The 17804-nt window shown below is 46.3% G+C and overlaps 1 protein-coding gene across 17 annotated transcripts in view; it reads left to right on the top strand.

The window, feature by feature from the left end:
- The window catches only part of PTPRS (protein tyrosine phosphatase receptor type S), a 744226-nt gene that overhangs the window by 599486 nt on the left and 126936 nt on the right, over positions 1–17804 (top strand). For all 17 annotated transcript variants that reach the window (XM_073594561.1, XM_073594552.1, XM_073594489.1 and 14 more), the window contains one exon: positions 304–479. In XM_073594561.1, the coding sequence (XP_073450662.1) occupies positions 304–479 (176 nt within the window). The remainder of the gene's footprint in view (positions 1–303; positions 480–17804) is intronic.

The following is a 17804-nucleotide window of genomic DNA, read 5'->3' as shown; positions in this document are numbered from 1 at the left end:
GACTTGTATGGAAATGGAAATGCAAAACCTATTTGAAATGAAAAAAATCCCATTGCCTCAGGCCCAAGAGGAACGGGTTTGTTTAAAAAGACAGGTTTACTATACTTTACTGTAACTGATGACTGTACCTTACAAAGTTGTTGCATTTTGCCTGGTTAAATAATACTGATTGTCTTGTAAAATCATAACCCTGTATTTCATATAGTGAAAGTTGATTGATTTTTTTAAAATACAGATGCCAGTTATTTTATCCAATCCTGCTTTAGTCCTCTAGCAATAAATAATGGATGTTGTTTTTTGCAGGAATTCTTGGCAGTGACTATGTCAATGCAAACTATATTGATGGATACCGAAAACAGAATGCATACATAGCTACACAAGGTCCTCTACCAGACAGCTTTGGAGACTTCTGGCGGATGGTATGGGAGCAGCGTTCTGCCACTATAGTGATGATGACACGACTAGAGGAAAAGTCTCGGGTGAGAATTTTTGCAATTTTTTTTTTTCTTCAAAAGGCAGGTACATTTTATAAACCCCAGTTCTTCTAACCCTCTACTCTACAGCAATACATTTGTCTGTGGCTAACAAGTATCCATCCTTGAAACTGGCACAGAATTTCTCTTACCATTCAGACCAGCCATTTCACAAGGTCAGCTGATGTGACCTTTTGAATTGGTGGGAGTGAATTCAAAACATTGTGCTTGGTCCCTCTTTAAAATGGAAGGCTATGCGGTAGTATAGTCACCCCTGAAAGGCAGAACCAAATACATTAAAGGACCACAAGGGGTCGCATTGTGTTGACTCGACCTACCAACATAGTATAATGTCCTGAACAGAAGTCAAACAGGGTTAATGCCAAACCATAGAACACATCTACATCTTTTCACATTCCCATCAAGAATCATCTCCACAATACAAAACGTGGAAAAATCTTTGCCTGTTTTATGGACTTTAACCACTTGCTGGCCAGTATGTGTGTGTATCTATGCATGTGTGTATCTATGTATGTATATGTGTGTGTATGTATATATATATATATATATATATATATATATATATATATATATATATATATAAATTTGTATATGGCTTGGGCAATGAGTAGTTATCCCAGGATCATGGCTGTAGCTGCACTCATACTCCACTACACTTTCATAGAGTCAGCGATCGCCTTTCCTATAAAAGTGATCAAGCGGCTTTACAGCTGTTCCACAAGGGAGCCCAGGACTGCTGTAAGTGGTCAAGTTGGCTGCCTACAGAGAAGGAGATGTTCTCCGATCTCCTCTGGGAAGTATATGTGTTTGATAGATCCCTGGTGTTTAAAAAAAGGTACCTGACACTGCCCAAAGCTTCTTCACCCCTTGTGATAGAAACAAAGATACATTTTAAAAAAGTGTACAAAAAAATGTAAATAAAAATAATTAACCACCTAAAGGGGTTGTAAACCCTCATGGTTTTTCACCTTAATGCATTCTATGCATTGAGGTGAAAAACTTTCTGTAGTGCTGCAGCCCTGAACGCTCTCATCCTCCGGCTGGGAACGAGCAGGACTCGGCACCGGGGGGGCAGGGCCGAGTCCTGCATTCTGTGTGAATGGACACAGATGCAGGACTTGGGAGCCTTCTCCAACGTGGACACTCGATGCAGGGAAGAGCCACCACCGCCGCTGAGGGACCCCAGAAGAGGAGGATCGGGGCCACTCTGTGCAAAACTAACTGCACAGTGGAGGTAAGTATGACATGTTTATTATTTTAAAAAAACAAAAAAAAAAGAGGGTTTACAACCCCTTTAAGTGCCAAGCCTATTTCTGACACTTGTTTAGAAGTTAAAATCTGTATTTTTTGCTAAAGAATTACTTGGAACCCCCAAACATGATATATTTATTTTTGGCAGAGACTCTAGAGAATAAAATGGAGATTGTTGTAATACTTTGTCACACCGTATTTGCGCAGCAGTCTTACAAACACAATTTTTTTGAAAAAATACACTTTTTTATTTTAAATAAGAAAACAGTAAAGTTAGCCCAATTTTTTTTCTGTAATGTAAAAGATAATGTTACGCCCAGTAAATTGACACCTAACGTGTCATGCTTTAAAATTGCGCATGCTTGTGGAATGGCGACAAACTTTGGTACTTAAAAATCTCCATAGGTGATGCTTTAAAAATTTCTACAATTTAGTTTTTCTTATTTATTTTACTTTATATTGTTTATTTTTGCACTGTCCCTTTAAAAAAAAAATATTTTTGATCACTTTTATTCCTATTACAAAGGAATGTAAACATCCCCTGTAACAGAAAAAAAAAACAGGACAGAGCCTCTTTAAAGTGGGATCTGGGGTCAAAAAAGACCTCAGATCTCACATTTACACTTAAAAGCAATAAAAAAAACAGTCTTTTTTTTTTTGAAGAAAATTTTTTTTTCCTTTTAAGGCCGGAGGGCAGAAGTGGCGTTTGACGTAGCTCCAGTCCTCCAGTGACATAGAGTAGAGTGGGGGCTATCTTGCCCTCAGTCGACTTTCTGCCCATCAGGTGATCGGATCATTTAAGGTGCTACCGACAGCTCCCGTAAGCTGCGAAAATAAATGGGAGGGGTCACCTCTCCTGCCACCCATAAAAGTGATCTCTTGGGGAATCCGCTGCTGGGACCACTTTTATGTTAAAGCAGACCGTCCGCCGTTTAAAACTGTACTGGGGTTATGTCAGCTATCTGCTGCCATAACAACGGTATATAACGTCAATGTAGCAAAGTATATACATGGTGGGTGGTCCGGAAGTGGTTAAAAATATTTTTTTAAAGCACAACCTACATATTTTGCATACAAGAAGAAACCAAGGTACAGGCAACCTGGGTAAGAAAGCGGCTACTGAGGCAACAGAGGGTCTTAGTCAGGACTAATCATAAAAGTACAAAATTTATTAAGTCCAAAAATTACCAGCTAAAAAGATGCACATGTGGAAAGCAGTCTCATTCTAACTTCACAAATATTGGTTCAAAAGTTTAAAGCACTGAAAGTGAAGAATAGAAGTTGACAAAAAAAACACACATGACATTACATGTGAATGGCCCCTGAGACAGTACAAACTAACTTTTACTGGATTCATTTCTGATGTGAGGTTTATTATTGGAAATGATCTGGTGATAGTGTTGTCCTGGTATGAGAACTTGTTAGAGCACTATATCCGGATTCTAGTCCAGTAGGTGTAAAGTCTATGAATGAGGATGGTATCTGTCACGTACCTGGTAGGTTGTGAGCCTGAAGTGCAGGAAAAGACCTCCCTTACAGCTCCCACTCCCGTTCCCCTGGAATGGAGACAGAGGGCCAGGAGTGAAGAGTGGTATGGGTGCCTGGCAGGATCAACAGTTGCTGAAAGTCCAGTAGTAGTGGCACCCTCTGGAGTCAGTAGTCTGAGGTGTAGACTGAGGACAGAGACTGGAATGCAGAACTGGAACCAGGAACAACAGCAGGTAAAAGCAGACTGGAAGCTGGACTGGAACCAGGAACAACAGCAGGTAATAGCAGACTGGAAGCTGGACTGGAACCAGGAACAACAGCAGGTAATAGCCTGGAACGCTGGACAGGAACAACAGCAGAAGATAGCCTGGAACGCTGGACTGGAACACAGCAGAAGATAGCCTGGAACGCTGGGCTGGAACACAGCAGAAGGTAGCCTGGAACACTGGACTGGAACCAGGAACAACAGCAGGTAATAGCAGACTGGAAGCTGGACTGGAACCAGGAACAACAGCAGGTAATAGCAGACTGGAAGCTGGACTGGAACCAGGGACAACAGCAGGTAATAGCCTGGAACGCTGGACTGGAACAACAGCAGAAGATAGCCTGGAACGCTGGACTGGAACACAGCAGAAGATAGCCTGGAACGCTGGACTGGAACACAGCAGAAGATAGCCTGGAACGCTGGACTGGAACACAGCAGAAGATAGCCTGGAACGCTGGACTGGAACACAGCAGAAGATAGCCTGGAACGCTGGACTGGAACCAGGAACAACAGCAGGTAATAGCAGACTGGAAGCTGGACTGGAACCAGGAACAACAGCAGGTAATAGCAGACTGGAAGCTGATGAACACAGCGGAGGGTCAACAAGCCGGTGGTCAGTAACGTTCGGACAGCAGAGGTACCAGGGGTAATGCAGAGGGATGGTCAGGCAAGCCAAGAGGGTCTGGTGCAGGCAGATAGCAGGATCGTCAAACAGGAAGCCGGGTCAGATAACAGGATACACAGATCAGATCAGGTAACACTCACAGAACGCTGTAGAGCAGACAGCGGGGATGGAGTGTGACAGGCAGGTTTAAATAGCCCGCCTGACACCAGCGGGAGTGCGCGCGCGCGTGCCCGTGCGTGACCGCACCCGTGAACGCGCGCGCATGCGCAATGGGACCCGTGGCCGGGTTCCCGTGCGCCTGGGACGCCGGTTACTGGCAGGATCTTCATGACATTGCCCCCCCCCAAGGGGCAGCCTCAGGATGCCCCTTTGAAAAAATTTCTCTGGATGAGCTGTCTTAAAGGCTTGTAACAGGTCTTCAGCATGAATATTATCCTCTGGTTCCCAAGAACTCTCCTCTGGGCCAAACCCCTTCCACTTTATTAAGAATTGATTTTGGTTACCTCTTTTCCTGTGGTCCATGATAGCCTCCACCTCGAATTCCTCTTCCCCATCTACCAGGATTGGATCAGGAGGATCCGTACTTCGACCTGGAAATGGGTTGGTAATAGATGGTTTAAGCAAGGACACGTGAAAAACTGGATGTACCTTTAGTGAATCCGGGAGTTCAAGTTCATATGCAACTTCATTAATTCTCCGTTTAACAGGGAATGGTCCAAGAAATTTGGGACCCAATTTCTTGGAAGGGCAGGCCAACCTGAGGTTTATGGTGGACAACCATACCTGATCCCCAGGTGCAAGTAAGAGCTCACTTCGCCTCTTTTTATCGAAGGTTGCTTTGTTGTACTCCTGGGTTCTGGTCATGGTGTCCTGTAAAACTTGGTTGTTAGAGGTAAAGAAATCCAATTTCTCCTGAACTGCGGGTACTGTGCATTCTGGAAGAGAATTTGGTAAAAATGAGGGGTGGAAACCATAATTCGCAAAAAACGGAGTTTGCTTGATAGCAGAATGAATAGAATTGTTATAAGCGAATTCGGCCAATGGTAAAACAGCAATCCAATTATCTTGGGCAAAGGAAGAAAAACAGCGCAAATATTGTTCAAGGGTCTGGTTTGTTCTTTCTGTTTGCCCATTAGTCTGGGGGTGATAAGCCGATGAAAATGAGAGTTCAATGTCCAAGGTTTTACACAAAGCCCTCCAGAATCGAGAGGTAAATTGTACCCCTCGATCTGAAACGATATTAACTGGTACCCCATGGAGCCTGACGACCTCTTTAATGAATGCTTGTGCTGTTTCTGTAGCTGAAGGGGTACCCTTCATTGGGACAAAGTGCGCCATCTTCGACAACCGGTCCACTATGACAAAGATTGAAGTGAAGCCCCCGGCCGGGGGTAGTTCTACAATAAAATCTATAGAGAGCATTTTCCAGGGTCTATCTGGGACAGGCAAGGGTTTTAGTAGACCCCATGCCTTTGTTTTGTGCCCTTTGTTCCTAAGGCAGGTGGTACAGGACTCTACAAACTCTTTAGAATCTTTGCGCAGCTGAGGCCACCAGAAGGTGCGCTGAACCAAATCAGTGGTTTTAGCCACACCGAAATGCCCAGCCAGCGCATGATCGTGACAAAGCTCTAGTACTGAAACTCGTAGTGTTTCAGGTATAAAGATCCTACTCTCATGCCACAATAACCCATCCTTAACCTGGAGCTCTGTCTTAATGGAAGATTCTATTCCTGCGGAGGCCTGTTTAATCTGGGAAAGCAGGTTTCCCTGAAGTAGAAGAAAGTTCCCCGGAGACAAAATGGTGTCTTGAGGGGAAATCTCTTGAGGTTTGTGAAACATCCTAGACAGGGCGTCAGGTTTGGTATTCTTGGAGCCAGGACGGTAAGTGACATGGAAGGAGAACCTGGAGAAAAAGAGAGCCCACCTGGCCTGACGTGGTTTCAACCTCTTTGCAGACCTCAAATACTCCAGGTTCTTATGATCTGTAAAGATTAAAACCTCTATGAGCGGCACCCTCCAACAGATAGCGCCACTCCTCCAATGCTGACTTGATTGCCAACAACTCTCTGTCACCTACATCATAATTTCTCTCTGCCGTGGATAACTTACGAGAAAAGAAGGCCACAGGATGCAGCAGGGCCTTGGTTCCCTGTCTTTGGGATAATACTGCTCCTACAGCAATTTCAGATGCATCCACTTCTAGAATAAATGGCAGAGAGGAATCTGGATGCTTTAGTACAGAGGCGGAGGTGAAAAGGCCCGAGAGTCTCAAAAGCCTTTTGAGCCTCGTCCGACCAATGGAAGCGTGTACCCTGTTTGGTAAGCTGTGTGATGGGTGCAATGATGGCTGAGAACCCCTTAATAAATTAGCGAATCCAACGAATCGCTGGATTCCCTTCTTATCAGTCGGGACTGGCCAATCTAGAACAGCCGTGACCTTCTGGGGGTCATTTTTAATGCCCTTACTGGAAATGACTAAACCTAAAAATGGAATACTTTCCTGTTCGAATTCACATTTTTCAGCCTTTGCATATAGACCGTGTTGTCGAAGTCGGCCCAATACACTTCTGACATGCCTGCGATGGGATTCAAGGGAACAAGAGAAAATCAATATGTCGTCTAAATAGACGATGACAAACAGGTCTAGAAAGTCACGTAACACATCATTAATAAAGTATTGAAATGTGGCAGGGGCATTACACAGGCCGAAAGGCATCACGCGGTACTCAAAATGTCCATAACGGGTACGAAAAGCGGTCTTCCATTCATCTCCATCCCTAATACGAACTAAATTGTAGGCCCCACGGAGATCAAGTTTGGTGAATATGGTAGCCGTCCCCAGTCTCTGAAACAACTCTGGTACTAAGGGGAGAAGGTACCGATTCTTCACAGTAATTTTGTTTAGTTCGCGGTAATCCACACACGGCCTGAGGGTTTTATCTTTTTTCTGCACGAAGAAGATGCCTGCACCTGCGGGGGACGTGGATGGACGAATGAAGCCTCTTTTGAGGTTTTCGTCAATGTATTCCTTCAATGCCCCTTGCTCCACCTCAGTCAGGGGAAATATTCTTCCAAAAGGAATTTCAGCACCAGGAAGTAACTCAATGGGACAGTCATAGGTCCGGTGAGGGGGTAACACCTCTGCCCTCTGTTTACTAAATACGTCCAGAAAATCATGATAGGCGGAAGGAATGGATTGATGTAGACTAGGATCTGTATCTAGGCATAACAGAGTAGAGTTCTCCTGGATGTTCTGGGTTCTGCAAAACTGTTGGCAGTAAGGAGAGGGAAAGGTCACCTCACCCGTGATCCAATTTATGTCCGGATTATGGGCCTGTAACCATGGCATGCCGAGTATTATGGAGAACAGGGGTGAAGCGATAATGTCCAGGCGCAGCTGTTCCTGATGGACGTTGGAAACGAAAACGGGTATTGGCATAGTCTCTTGGGTGACAGGTCCAGACTTGATAGCGGTCCCATCAGCTAGATGGATAGAGAGTCCATGGGCTTTAGGTGACAAAGGTATTTGGTGTTGGATGGCAAAACGAGAATCCATGAAACAGCTGCAAGCTCCTGAGTCAATAATGGCGGTGATTTGTAGATCCTTCCCTGGAAGCTGTAGCAGAAGAGGAAGAGCAAGGTGAGTGGTATTTTTAACCAGAGATGTCACATAGTCAGTAGATAGCGATAAACACTTACGGCGTTTAAGGGGACAGTTCCTGACATAGTTCCTGGGTTCCCCACAATACAGGCACAAGTTATTTTCTCGACGACGTTGTCGTTCTTCTGGGGTGAGTGAAGGCCGCAGGACTCCTAATTGCATTGGCTCAGGTAAGTTTAGCGTGGAGGTAGGTGGTGTTGATGATGGGTGATGGGGAACCTTAGGGGTAACCCAAGTTGGACGAGAAGACCCCATAGCTCTCTCAGACCTGCGCTCTCGTAGGCGTTGATCGATCTGGATAGCTAGATCGATTAAAGCATTTAAAGTCTGTGGTGTACCCACCCTGGCCAGTTCAGAGGCGATGGGCCCAGGTTTGGGGGTCACCAGAGAGTAGAGAGATTACATAGCCCACCTTTGTAGCCTCCAGGGAAAAGGTACGTGGCTGAAGAGCAAAAAATAATTCGCAGGAGTTGCGGAAGGCTCTGAACTTATGGCGATTTCCGAAGAAACGTTCAGGTGTGGGAACCTTAGGTTCCGAAGGGAGCATCACCACCGTTGAGGAAGGCCCAACTGAAGGAGCAGGAGCAGAGGAAGCTCCCTGGGCCCCAATGGGGTTAGACAGGGTTAACACTCGTTCCTCCAGTCTGGTGTATTCTTGCTGCAGATTTTTGACTGCTTCAGTCAATCCTGCCAGGTGTGCACAGAGTTCCTCCATGGGAGACGTTCCCTGCTCAGACTCAGACATGGCTGTCTGCTACTGTCACGTACCTGGTAGGTTGTGAGCCTGAAGTGCAGGAAAAGACCTCCCTTACAGCTCCCACTCCCGTTCCCCTGGAATGGAGACAGAGGGCCAGGAGTGAAGAGTGGTATGGGTGCCTGGCAGGATCAACAGTTGCTGAAAGTCCAGTAGTGGTGGCACCCTCTGGAGTCAGTAGTCTGAGGTGTAGACTGAGGACAGAGACTGGAATGCAGAACTGGAACCAGGAACAACAGCAGGTAAAAGCAGACTGGAAGCTGGACTGGAACCAGGAACAACAGCAGGTAATAGCAGACTGGAAGCTGGACTGGAACCAGGAACAACAGCAGGTAATAGCCTGGAACGCTGGACAGGAACAACAGCAGAAGATAGCCTGGAACGCTGGACTGGAACACAGCAGAAGATAGCCTGGAACGCTGGACTGGAACACAGCAGAAGATAGCCTGGAACGCTGGACTGGAACACAGCAGAAGATAGCCTGGAACGCTGGGCTGGAACACAGCAGAAGGTAGCCTGGAACGCTGGACTGGAACCAGGAACAACAGCAGGTAATAGCAGACTGGAAGCTGGACTGGAACCAGGAACAACAGCAGGTAATAGCAGACTGGAAGCTGGACTGGAACCAGGAACAACAGCAGGTAATAGCCTGGAACGCTGGACAGGAACAACAGCAGAAGATAGCCTGGAACGCTGGACTGGAACACAGCAGAAGATAGCCTGGAACGCTGGACTGGAACACAGCAGAAGATAGCCTGGAACGCTGGACTGGAACACAGCAGAAGATAGCCTGGAACGCTGGACTGGAACACAGCAGAAGATAGCCTGGAACGCTGGACTGGAACACAGCAGAAGATAGCCTGGAACGCTGGACTGGAACACAGCAGAAGATAGCCTGGAACGCTGGACTGGAACCAGGAACAACAGCAGGTAATAGCAGACTGGAAGCTGATGAACACAGCGGAGGGTCAACAAGCCGGTGGTCAGTAACGTTCGGACAGCAGAGGTACCAGGGGTAATGCAGAGGGATGGTCAGGCAAGCCAAGAGGGTCTGGTGCAGGCAGATAGCAGGATCGTCAAACAGGAAGCCGGGTCAGATAACAGGATACACAGATCAGATCAGGTAACACTCACAGAACGCTGTAGAGCAGACAGCGGGGATGGAGTGTGACAGGCAGGTTTAAATAGCCCGCCTGACACCAGCGGGAGTGCGCGCGCGCGTGCCCGTGCGTGACCGCACCCGTGAACGCGTGCGCATGCGCAATGGGACCCGTGGCCGGGTTCCCGTGCGCCTGGGACGCCGGTTACTGGCAGGATCTTCATGACAGTATCCTTAATCCTAGGAGCTCCTTAGAGCACTCTGTCCAAGATTAGATCACTGCAGATATGTGGATTAAGAGAAGGACTAACCACCCTATTAGCGTGATTGGCCAGATGGTGGGGAGGCACAAAGATTAAGAAACATTGGTGATCATGTACCACAAGTTCAGCAAGATTCCCTCACACTTGATGTCCAATCCACACAGGGTGCTTCTCAATGTGTGTGTGTATGATTACAACCCAGGTGCACAGTATTCAGTATATTCAAAAACTCACTAGCAGAATAAGCACAACACTTTTGTCCATTCATATAATGACCAAGGCTAACTGCAAGGTGAGTGAATGTGCAGGGGAGGACCACTGTTTGGAATTTGTTGAGAATCAAGAAATTCATGTAGCACGCTTCTGATCAACCTCTTTAAAGGAAGTAGTTCAGATCAGCTGTTCCAACAAGTAATATGTGAGGACGTACGTCCATACGTTACCACATCCTGATGAATTCAGGCATTCTACAGTTTCCACTGTATCGATGCTGGGCCAGTGCTGTGTATCAGTCGCACTTAAGGTCAGCCAGCTCTCTGATAAGGTAGAGTGATCGACGGGGCAATGCACGGCAAATGCTGTTTGGGTCAGGCAGAAGAATGAGTAGCCTTCCGTTCCTAATCCCTGTTAGAGCAGGGCATACTCTGATTGGCGTCACGTAACTGTGATGACATCAACGCGTTTCGCTAAAAAAGAGTAGCGTAGCATCGTCTGGACCATTTTGTTTTTGTGTAATGTCATGTGTGTTTTTTCTGTCCCCTGTCAACTTCTATTCCTCACTTTCAGTGTTTTAAACTTTTGAACCAATATGTGTGAAGTTGCAATGATACTGCTTTCCACATTGTGCATCTTTTTAGCTAGTAATTTTTGGATTTAATACATTTTGTACTTTTATGATTAGCCCTGACTAAGACCCTCAGTAGCCGCTTTCCTACCCGGGTAGCCTGTGGTGAGTATATATCTCTGTGGACATACCTTAACAGAACCCGTTACTTCCCTTTTATGTTCATATACATATTCTGCATACCTTGGTTGTAACGAGTGGTTATTTGAGTTACTGTTGCCTGTGTGTGTGTGTGTGTGTGTGTTTATATACAGTGGGGACGGAAAGTATTCAGACCCCCTTAAATTTTTCACTCTTTATTATATTGCAGCCATTTGCTAAAATCATTTAAGTTCTTTTTTTTTTCCTCATTAATGTACACACAGCACCCCATATTGACAGAAAAACACAGAGTTGACATTTTTGCAGATTTATTAAAAAAGAAAAACTGAAATATCACATGGTCCTAAGTATTCAGACCCTTTGCTCAGTATTTAGTAGAAACACCCTTCTGATCTAATACAGCCATGAGTCTTTTTGGGAAAGATGCAACAAGTTTTTCACACCTGGATTTGGGGATCCTCTGCCATTCCTCCTTACAGATCCTCTCCAGTTCTGTCAGGTTGGATGGTAAACATTGGTGGACAGCCATTTTTAGTTCTCTCCAGAGATGCTCAATTGGGTTTAAGTCAGGGCTCTGGCTGGGCCATTCAAGAACAGTCACGGAGTTGTTGTGAAGTCTTTCTTAAAAAAGAAAAACTGAAATATCTCATGGTCCTAAGTATTCAGACCCTTTGCTGTGACTCTCATATATTTAACTCAGGTGTTGTCCATTTCTTCTGATCATCCTTGAAATGGTTCTGTACCTTCATTTGAGTCCAGCTGTGTTTGATAATACTGATTGGACTCGATTAGGAAAGCCACACACCTGTCTATATAAGACCTTACAGCTCACAGTGCATGTCAGAGCAAATGAGAATCATGAGGTCAAAGCAACTGCCTAAAGAGCTCAGAGACAGAATTGTGGCAAGGCACACATCTGGTCAAGCTTACAATAAAATTTCTGCTGCACTTAAGGTTTCTAAGGCTCGATTCACACAGGGGCAACACGACTTCAACGCGACTTCAACGCGACTTGTGGATCCGACTTTGCCCTGCGACATGTGTCCGACTTTCAATGAACGGGGATCCGACTTGGATCCCCGCCACTGTGTTTGGTATGAATCTTTAGGGGGAACTCTGCGCCAAATTTTAAATACAAAACCGGCATGGGTTCCCCCTCCAGGAGCATACCAGGCCCTTGGGTCTGGTATGGACCTTGAGGGGAACCCCCTACGCCGAAAAAACGGCGTGGGGGGTCCCCCCCCAATCCATACCAGACCCTTATCCTAGCACGCAGCCCGGCCGGACAGGAATGGGAGTGGGGACGAGCGAGCGCCCCCCCCCCCCTGAACCGTACCAGGCCGCATGCCCTCAACATGGGGGGTTGGTGCCTTGGGGGAGGGGGCGCGTTGCAGGCCCCCCCCCCAAAGCACCTTGTCCCCATGTTGATGAGGACAAGGGCCTCTTCCCGACAACCCTGGCCGTTGGTTGTCGGGGTCTGCGAGCGGAGGGCTTATCAGAATCCGGGAGCCCCCTTTAATAAGGGGGCCCCCAGATCCCGGCCCCCCACCCTATGTGAATGAGTATGGGGTACATCGTACCCCTACCCATTCACCTAGGGAAAAAGTGTCAATTTAAAAAAAAACACTACATAGATTTTTAAAGTATTTTATTAGACAGCTCCGGGGGTCTTCTTCCGACTTCGGGGGTCTCTCCGGTTCTTCTCCACGCTCTCCGGATCTTCCTCCGGGCTCCTCCGCTCTCTTCTGCCGCTCTTTTGCTAAAGCGGAGGAGCCCGGTCTTCCGTCTTCTGCCCTCTCCTCTTCTTCTGATGTTGACACGACGCTCTCTCCGGCTAGAATGCTCTCTGTGCGCTCTGCTCTGACTTATATAGGCGGTGACCCCGCCCCCTTATGCCGTCACAGTCCCTGGGCATGCTGGGACTATGACTGCATAAGGGGGCGTGGTCATTGGGTGATGACCACGCCCCCTAAAACGTCCCAGTCCCAGCATGCCCAGGGACTGTGACGGCATAAGGGGGCGTGGTCACCACCTATATAAGTCAGAGCGGAGCGCTCAGAGTGCATTCCAGCCCCAGAGAGCGTCGTGTCAACATCAGGAGAAGAGGGCAGAAGGCAGAAGATTGAAGACCGGGCTCCTCCGCTATAGCAAAAGAGCGGCAAAAGAGCAGAAAATAGCGGAGGAGCCCGGCAGAAGACCCGGAGAGCGCGGAGAAGAACCGGAGAGACCCCGAAGTCGGAAGAAGACCCCCGGAGCTGTCTAATAAATTACTTTAAAAATCTGTGTAGTGTTTTTTTTTAAATTGACACTTTCCCTAGGTGAATGGGTAGGGGTTCGATGTACCCCATACTCATTCACATAGGGTGGGGGGCCGGGATCTGGGGGCCCTCTTATTAAAGGGGGCTCCCGGATTCCGATAAGCCCACAGACCCCGACAACCAACGGCCAGGGTTGTCGGGAAGAGGCCCTTGTCCTCATCAACATGGGGACAAGGTGCTTTGGGGTGGGGGGGCCGCAGCGCGCCCCCCTTCCCCAAGGCACCAACCCCCCCATGTTGAGGGCATGCGGCCTGGTACGGTTCAGGATGGGGGGGGCGCTGGCTCGTCCCCCACCCCCATTCCTGTCCGGCCGGGCTGCGTGCTCGGATAAGGGTCTGGTATGGATTGGGGGACCCCCCACGCCGCTTTTTCGGCGTAGGGGGTTCCCCTCAAGGTCCATACCAGACCCAAGGGCCTGGTATGCTCTTGGAGGGGGAACCCATGCCGGATTTTTATTTAAAATTTGGCGCGGAGTTCCCCCTCAAGATCATCTGAGCACAAGTCGCATGCCGAAGTCGGATCATGCGAGACGGTAGTACAGGGAGTACGCTCTGAAGTCGGAGCAACTTCAGTAGTGTCTATTAAGACGCTCCCATTCACTTAAATGTGAATCTCTTTCTGGGGCGACTTGAGGGCGTACAAGTCGGATCCCAAGTCGTCCCAGTGTGAACCGACCCTAAGAGCACAGTGGCCTCCATAATCCTTAAATGGAAAACGTTTGGGGCGACCAGAACCCTTCCTAGAGCTGGCAGTCCGGCCAAACTGAGCTATCGGGGGAGAAGAGCCTTGGGGAGAGAGGTAAAGAAGAACCCAAAGATCACTGTGGCTGAGCTCCGGAGATGCAGTCGGGAGATGGGAGAAAGTTGTAGAAAGTCAACCATCACTGCAGCCCTCCACCAGTCGGGGCTTTATGGCAGAGTGGCCCGACGGAAGCCTCTCCTCAGTGCAAGACACATGAAAGCCCATGTGGAGTTTGCTAAAAAACACCCGAAGGACTCCAAGATGGTGAGAAATAAGATTCTCTGGTCTGATGAGACCAAGATAGAACTTTTTGGCCTTAATTCTAAGCATTATGTGTGGAGAAAACCAGGCAATGCTCATCACCTGTCCAATACAGTCTCAACAGTGAAGCATGGTGGTGGCAGCATCATGCTGTGGGGGTGTTTTTCAGCTGCAGGGACAGGACGACTGGTTGCAATCCAGGGAAAGATGAATGCGGCCAAGTACAGGGATACCCTGGACCAAAACCTTCTCCAGAGTGCTCAGGACCTCAGACTGGGCCAAAGGTTTACCTTCCAACAAGATAATGACCCTAAGCAGACAGCTAAAATAACGAAGGAGTGGCTTCACAACAACTCCGTGACTGTTCTTGAATGGCCCAGCCAGAGCCCTGACTAAAACCCAATTGAGCATCTCTTTAGAGACCTAAAAATGGCTGTCCACCAACATTTACCATCCAACCTGACAGAACTGGAGAGGATCTGCAAGGAGGAATGGCAGAGGATCCCCAAATCCAGGTGTGAAAAACTTGTTGCATCTTTCCCAAAAAGACTCATGACTGTATTAGATTAAAAGGGTGCTTCTACTAAATACTGAGCAAAGGGTCTGAATACTTAGCACCATGTGATATTTCAGTTTTTCTTTTTTAATAAATCTGCAAGAATGTCAACAATTCTGTGTTTTTTCTGTCAATATGGGGTGCTGTGTGTACATTAATGAGGAAAAAAAATGAACTTAAAGGATTTTAGCAAATGGCTGCAATATAACATAGAGTGAAAAACTTAAGGGGGTTCTGAATACTTTCTGTCCCCACTGTGTGTGTGTTTGTGTGTGTGTGTGTGTGTGTGTGTGTGTGTGTGTGTGTGTGTATGTGTATGTGTATGTATATATATATATATATATATTTTAAATGTATAAGTATATACACAGTGCCTTGAAAAAGTATTCATACCCCTTGAAATTATTCACATTTTGTCATGTTACAACCAAAAAACGTAAATTTATTTTATTGGGATTTTATGTGATAGACCAATACAAAGTGGTACATAATTGTGAAGTGGAAGTAAAATTATAAATGATTTTAATTTTTTTTTTTTTTTTTTTTTTATAAATAAGTGAAAAGTGTGGCGTGCATTTGTATTCAGCCCCCCTAAGTCAACACTTTGTAGAACCACCTTAAGCTGCAATTACAGCTGCAAGTCTTTTTGGGGATGTCTCTACCAGCTTTGCACCTCCTAGAGAGTGAAATTTTTGCCCGTTTTCTTGGATTTTGCTGGAAGGTGAACCTCTGCCCCAGTCAAATCTTTTGCAGACTCTAACAGGTTTTCTTGTTGCTACCACCACCATGTTTCACGGTGGGGGATGGTGTGTTCAGGGTGATGTGCAATGTTAGTTTTCTGCCACACATAGCGTTTTGTTCTATTTTGTTCTGATGTGACCAGAGCACCTTCTTCCATATGTTTGCTGTGTCCCCCACATGGCTTCTCGCAAAAACAGGACTTCTTATGACTTTCTTTCAACAATGGCTTTCTTCTTGCCACTCCTCCATAAAGGCCAGATTTGTGGAGTGCGTGACTAATAGTTGTCCTGTGGACAGATTCTCCTACCTGAGCTGTGGATCTCTGCAGCTCCTTCAGAGTTACCATGGGCCTCTTGGCTGCTTCTTTGATTAATGCTTTCCTTGCCTGGCCTGTCAGTTTATGTGGAAGGCCATTTCTTGGTAGGTTTGTAGTTGTGCCATACTCTTTCTATTTTTGGATGATGGAGTGAACAGTGCTATGTAAGATGTTCAAAGCTTGGGATATTTTTTTATAAGCTAACCCTGCTTTAAACTTCTCCACAACTTTATCCCTGACCTTTCCGGTGTGTTCCTTGGACTTCATGATGCTTTTTGTTCACTAAGGTTCTCTAAGAAACCTCTGAGGGTTTCGCAGAACAGCTGTATTCATACTGAGATTAAATTAAACACAGGTGCTCTATTTACTAGTGACTTCTGAGGGCAATTGGCTCCACTAGATTTTACAATTATAAAAAAGAGATGCGCAGCTCTTTTTTATAATTGTGGTTCATGTATCTCACAACAGAGTTGCTGCTTTAAGTTTATTTGGATCATTTAGCGCAGTTTGTTTTTCATTCATCCACTAGATTTTAGTTAGGGGTATCAGAGTAATGCCCCGTACACACGGTCGGATTTTCCGATGGAAAATGTCCGATCGGAGCGTGTTGTCGGAAATTCCGACCATGTGTGGGCTCCATCGGACATTTTCCATCGGCTTTTCCAACACACAAAGTTTGAGAGCAGGCTTTAAAATTTTCCGACAACAAAATCCGTTGTCGGAAATTTCGATCATGTGTACACAAATCCGACGGACAAAGTGCCACGCATGCTCAGAATAAATAAAGAGATGAAAGCTATTGGCCACTGCCCCGTTTATAGTCCCAACGTACGTGTTTTACCTCACCGCATTTAGAACGATCGGATTTTCCGACAACTTTGTGTGACCGTGTGTATGCAAGAAAAGTTTGAGCCAACATCCGTCGGAAAAAATCCTAGGATTTTGTTGTCAGAATGTCTGAACAAAGTCCGACCGTGTGTACGGGGCATAACAGAACACAGAACAGCTGTATTCATACTGAGATTAAATTACACACAGGAGGACTTTATTTACTAATTAGGTGACTTTGGAAGGCAATTAGTTCCATTAGATTTTATTTAGGGGTATTAGAGTAAAGGGGGCTGAATACAAATGCACGTCACACTTTTCACATATTTATTTGTAAAAAATGTTGAAAACCATTTATCATTTTCATTTTCACTTCACAATTATGTGCCACTTTGTGTTGGTCTATCACATAAAATCCCAATAAAATACATTTACTTTTTGGTTGTAACATGACAAAAATGTGGAAAATTTCAAGGGGTATGAATACTTTTTCAAGGCACTGTATATACACTATATTACCAAAAGTATTGGGACGCCTACCTTTACACACATGAACTTTAATGGCATCCCAGTCTTAGTCCGTAGGGTTCAATATTGAGTTGGCCCACCCTTTGCAGCTGCAGCTATAACAGCTTCAACTCTTCTGGGAAGGCTGTCCACAAGGTTTAGGAGTGTGTCTATGGGAATGTTTGACCATTCTTCCAGAAGCACATTTGTGAGGTCAGGCCTGACTCGCAGTCTCCGCTCGAATTCATCCCAAAGGTGTTATATCGGGTTGAGGTCAAGACTGTACAGGCAGGTCAAGTTCCTCCACCCCAAACTCGCTCATCCATGTCTTTATGGACCTTGCTTTGCGCACTGGTGTGCAGTGATGTTGGAACAGGAAGGGGCCATCCCCAAACTGTTCCCACAAAGTTGGGAGCATGAAATTGTCCAAAATGTCTTGGTACGCCGATGCCTTAAGAGTTCCCTTCACTGGAACTTAGGGGCCAAGCCCAACACCTGAAAAATAAACCCACACATCCCCTCTCCACCAAATGATTTGGATCAGTGCACAAAGCAAGGTCCATAAGGACATGGATGAGCGAGTTTTGAGTGGAGCAACTCAGAGTCCTGACCGATAGAACATCTTTGGGATGAATTAGAGCAGAGACTGTGAGCCAGGCCTTCACGTCCAACATCAGTGCCTGAACTCAC

The sequence above is a fragment of the Aquarana catesbeiana genome, linkage group LG01, assembly GCF_042186555.1.
Source record: "Aquarana catesbeiana isolate 2022-GZ linkage group LG01, ASM4218655v1, whole genome shotgun sequence".
Lineage (NCBI taxonomy): Eukaryota > Metazoa > Chordata > Amphibia > Anura > Ranidae > Aquarana > Aquarana catesbeiana.
The sequence above is the reverse complement of the archived record's forward strand: the minus strand, read 5'-3'. Positions and strand labels throughout refer to the sequence as shown.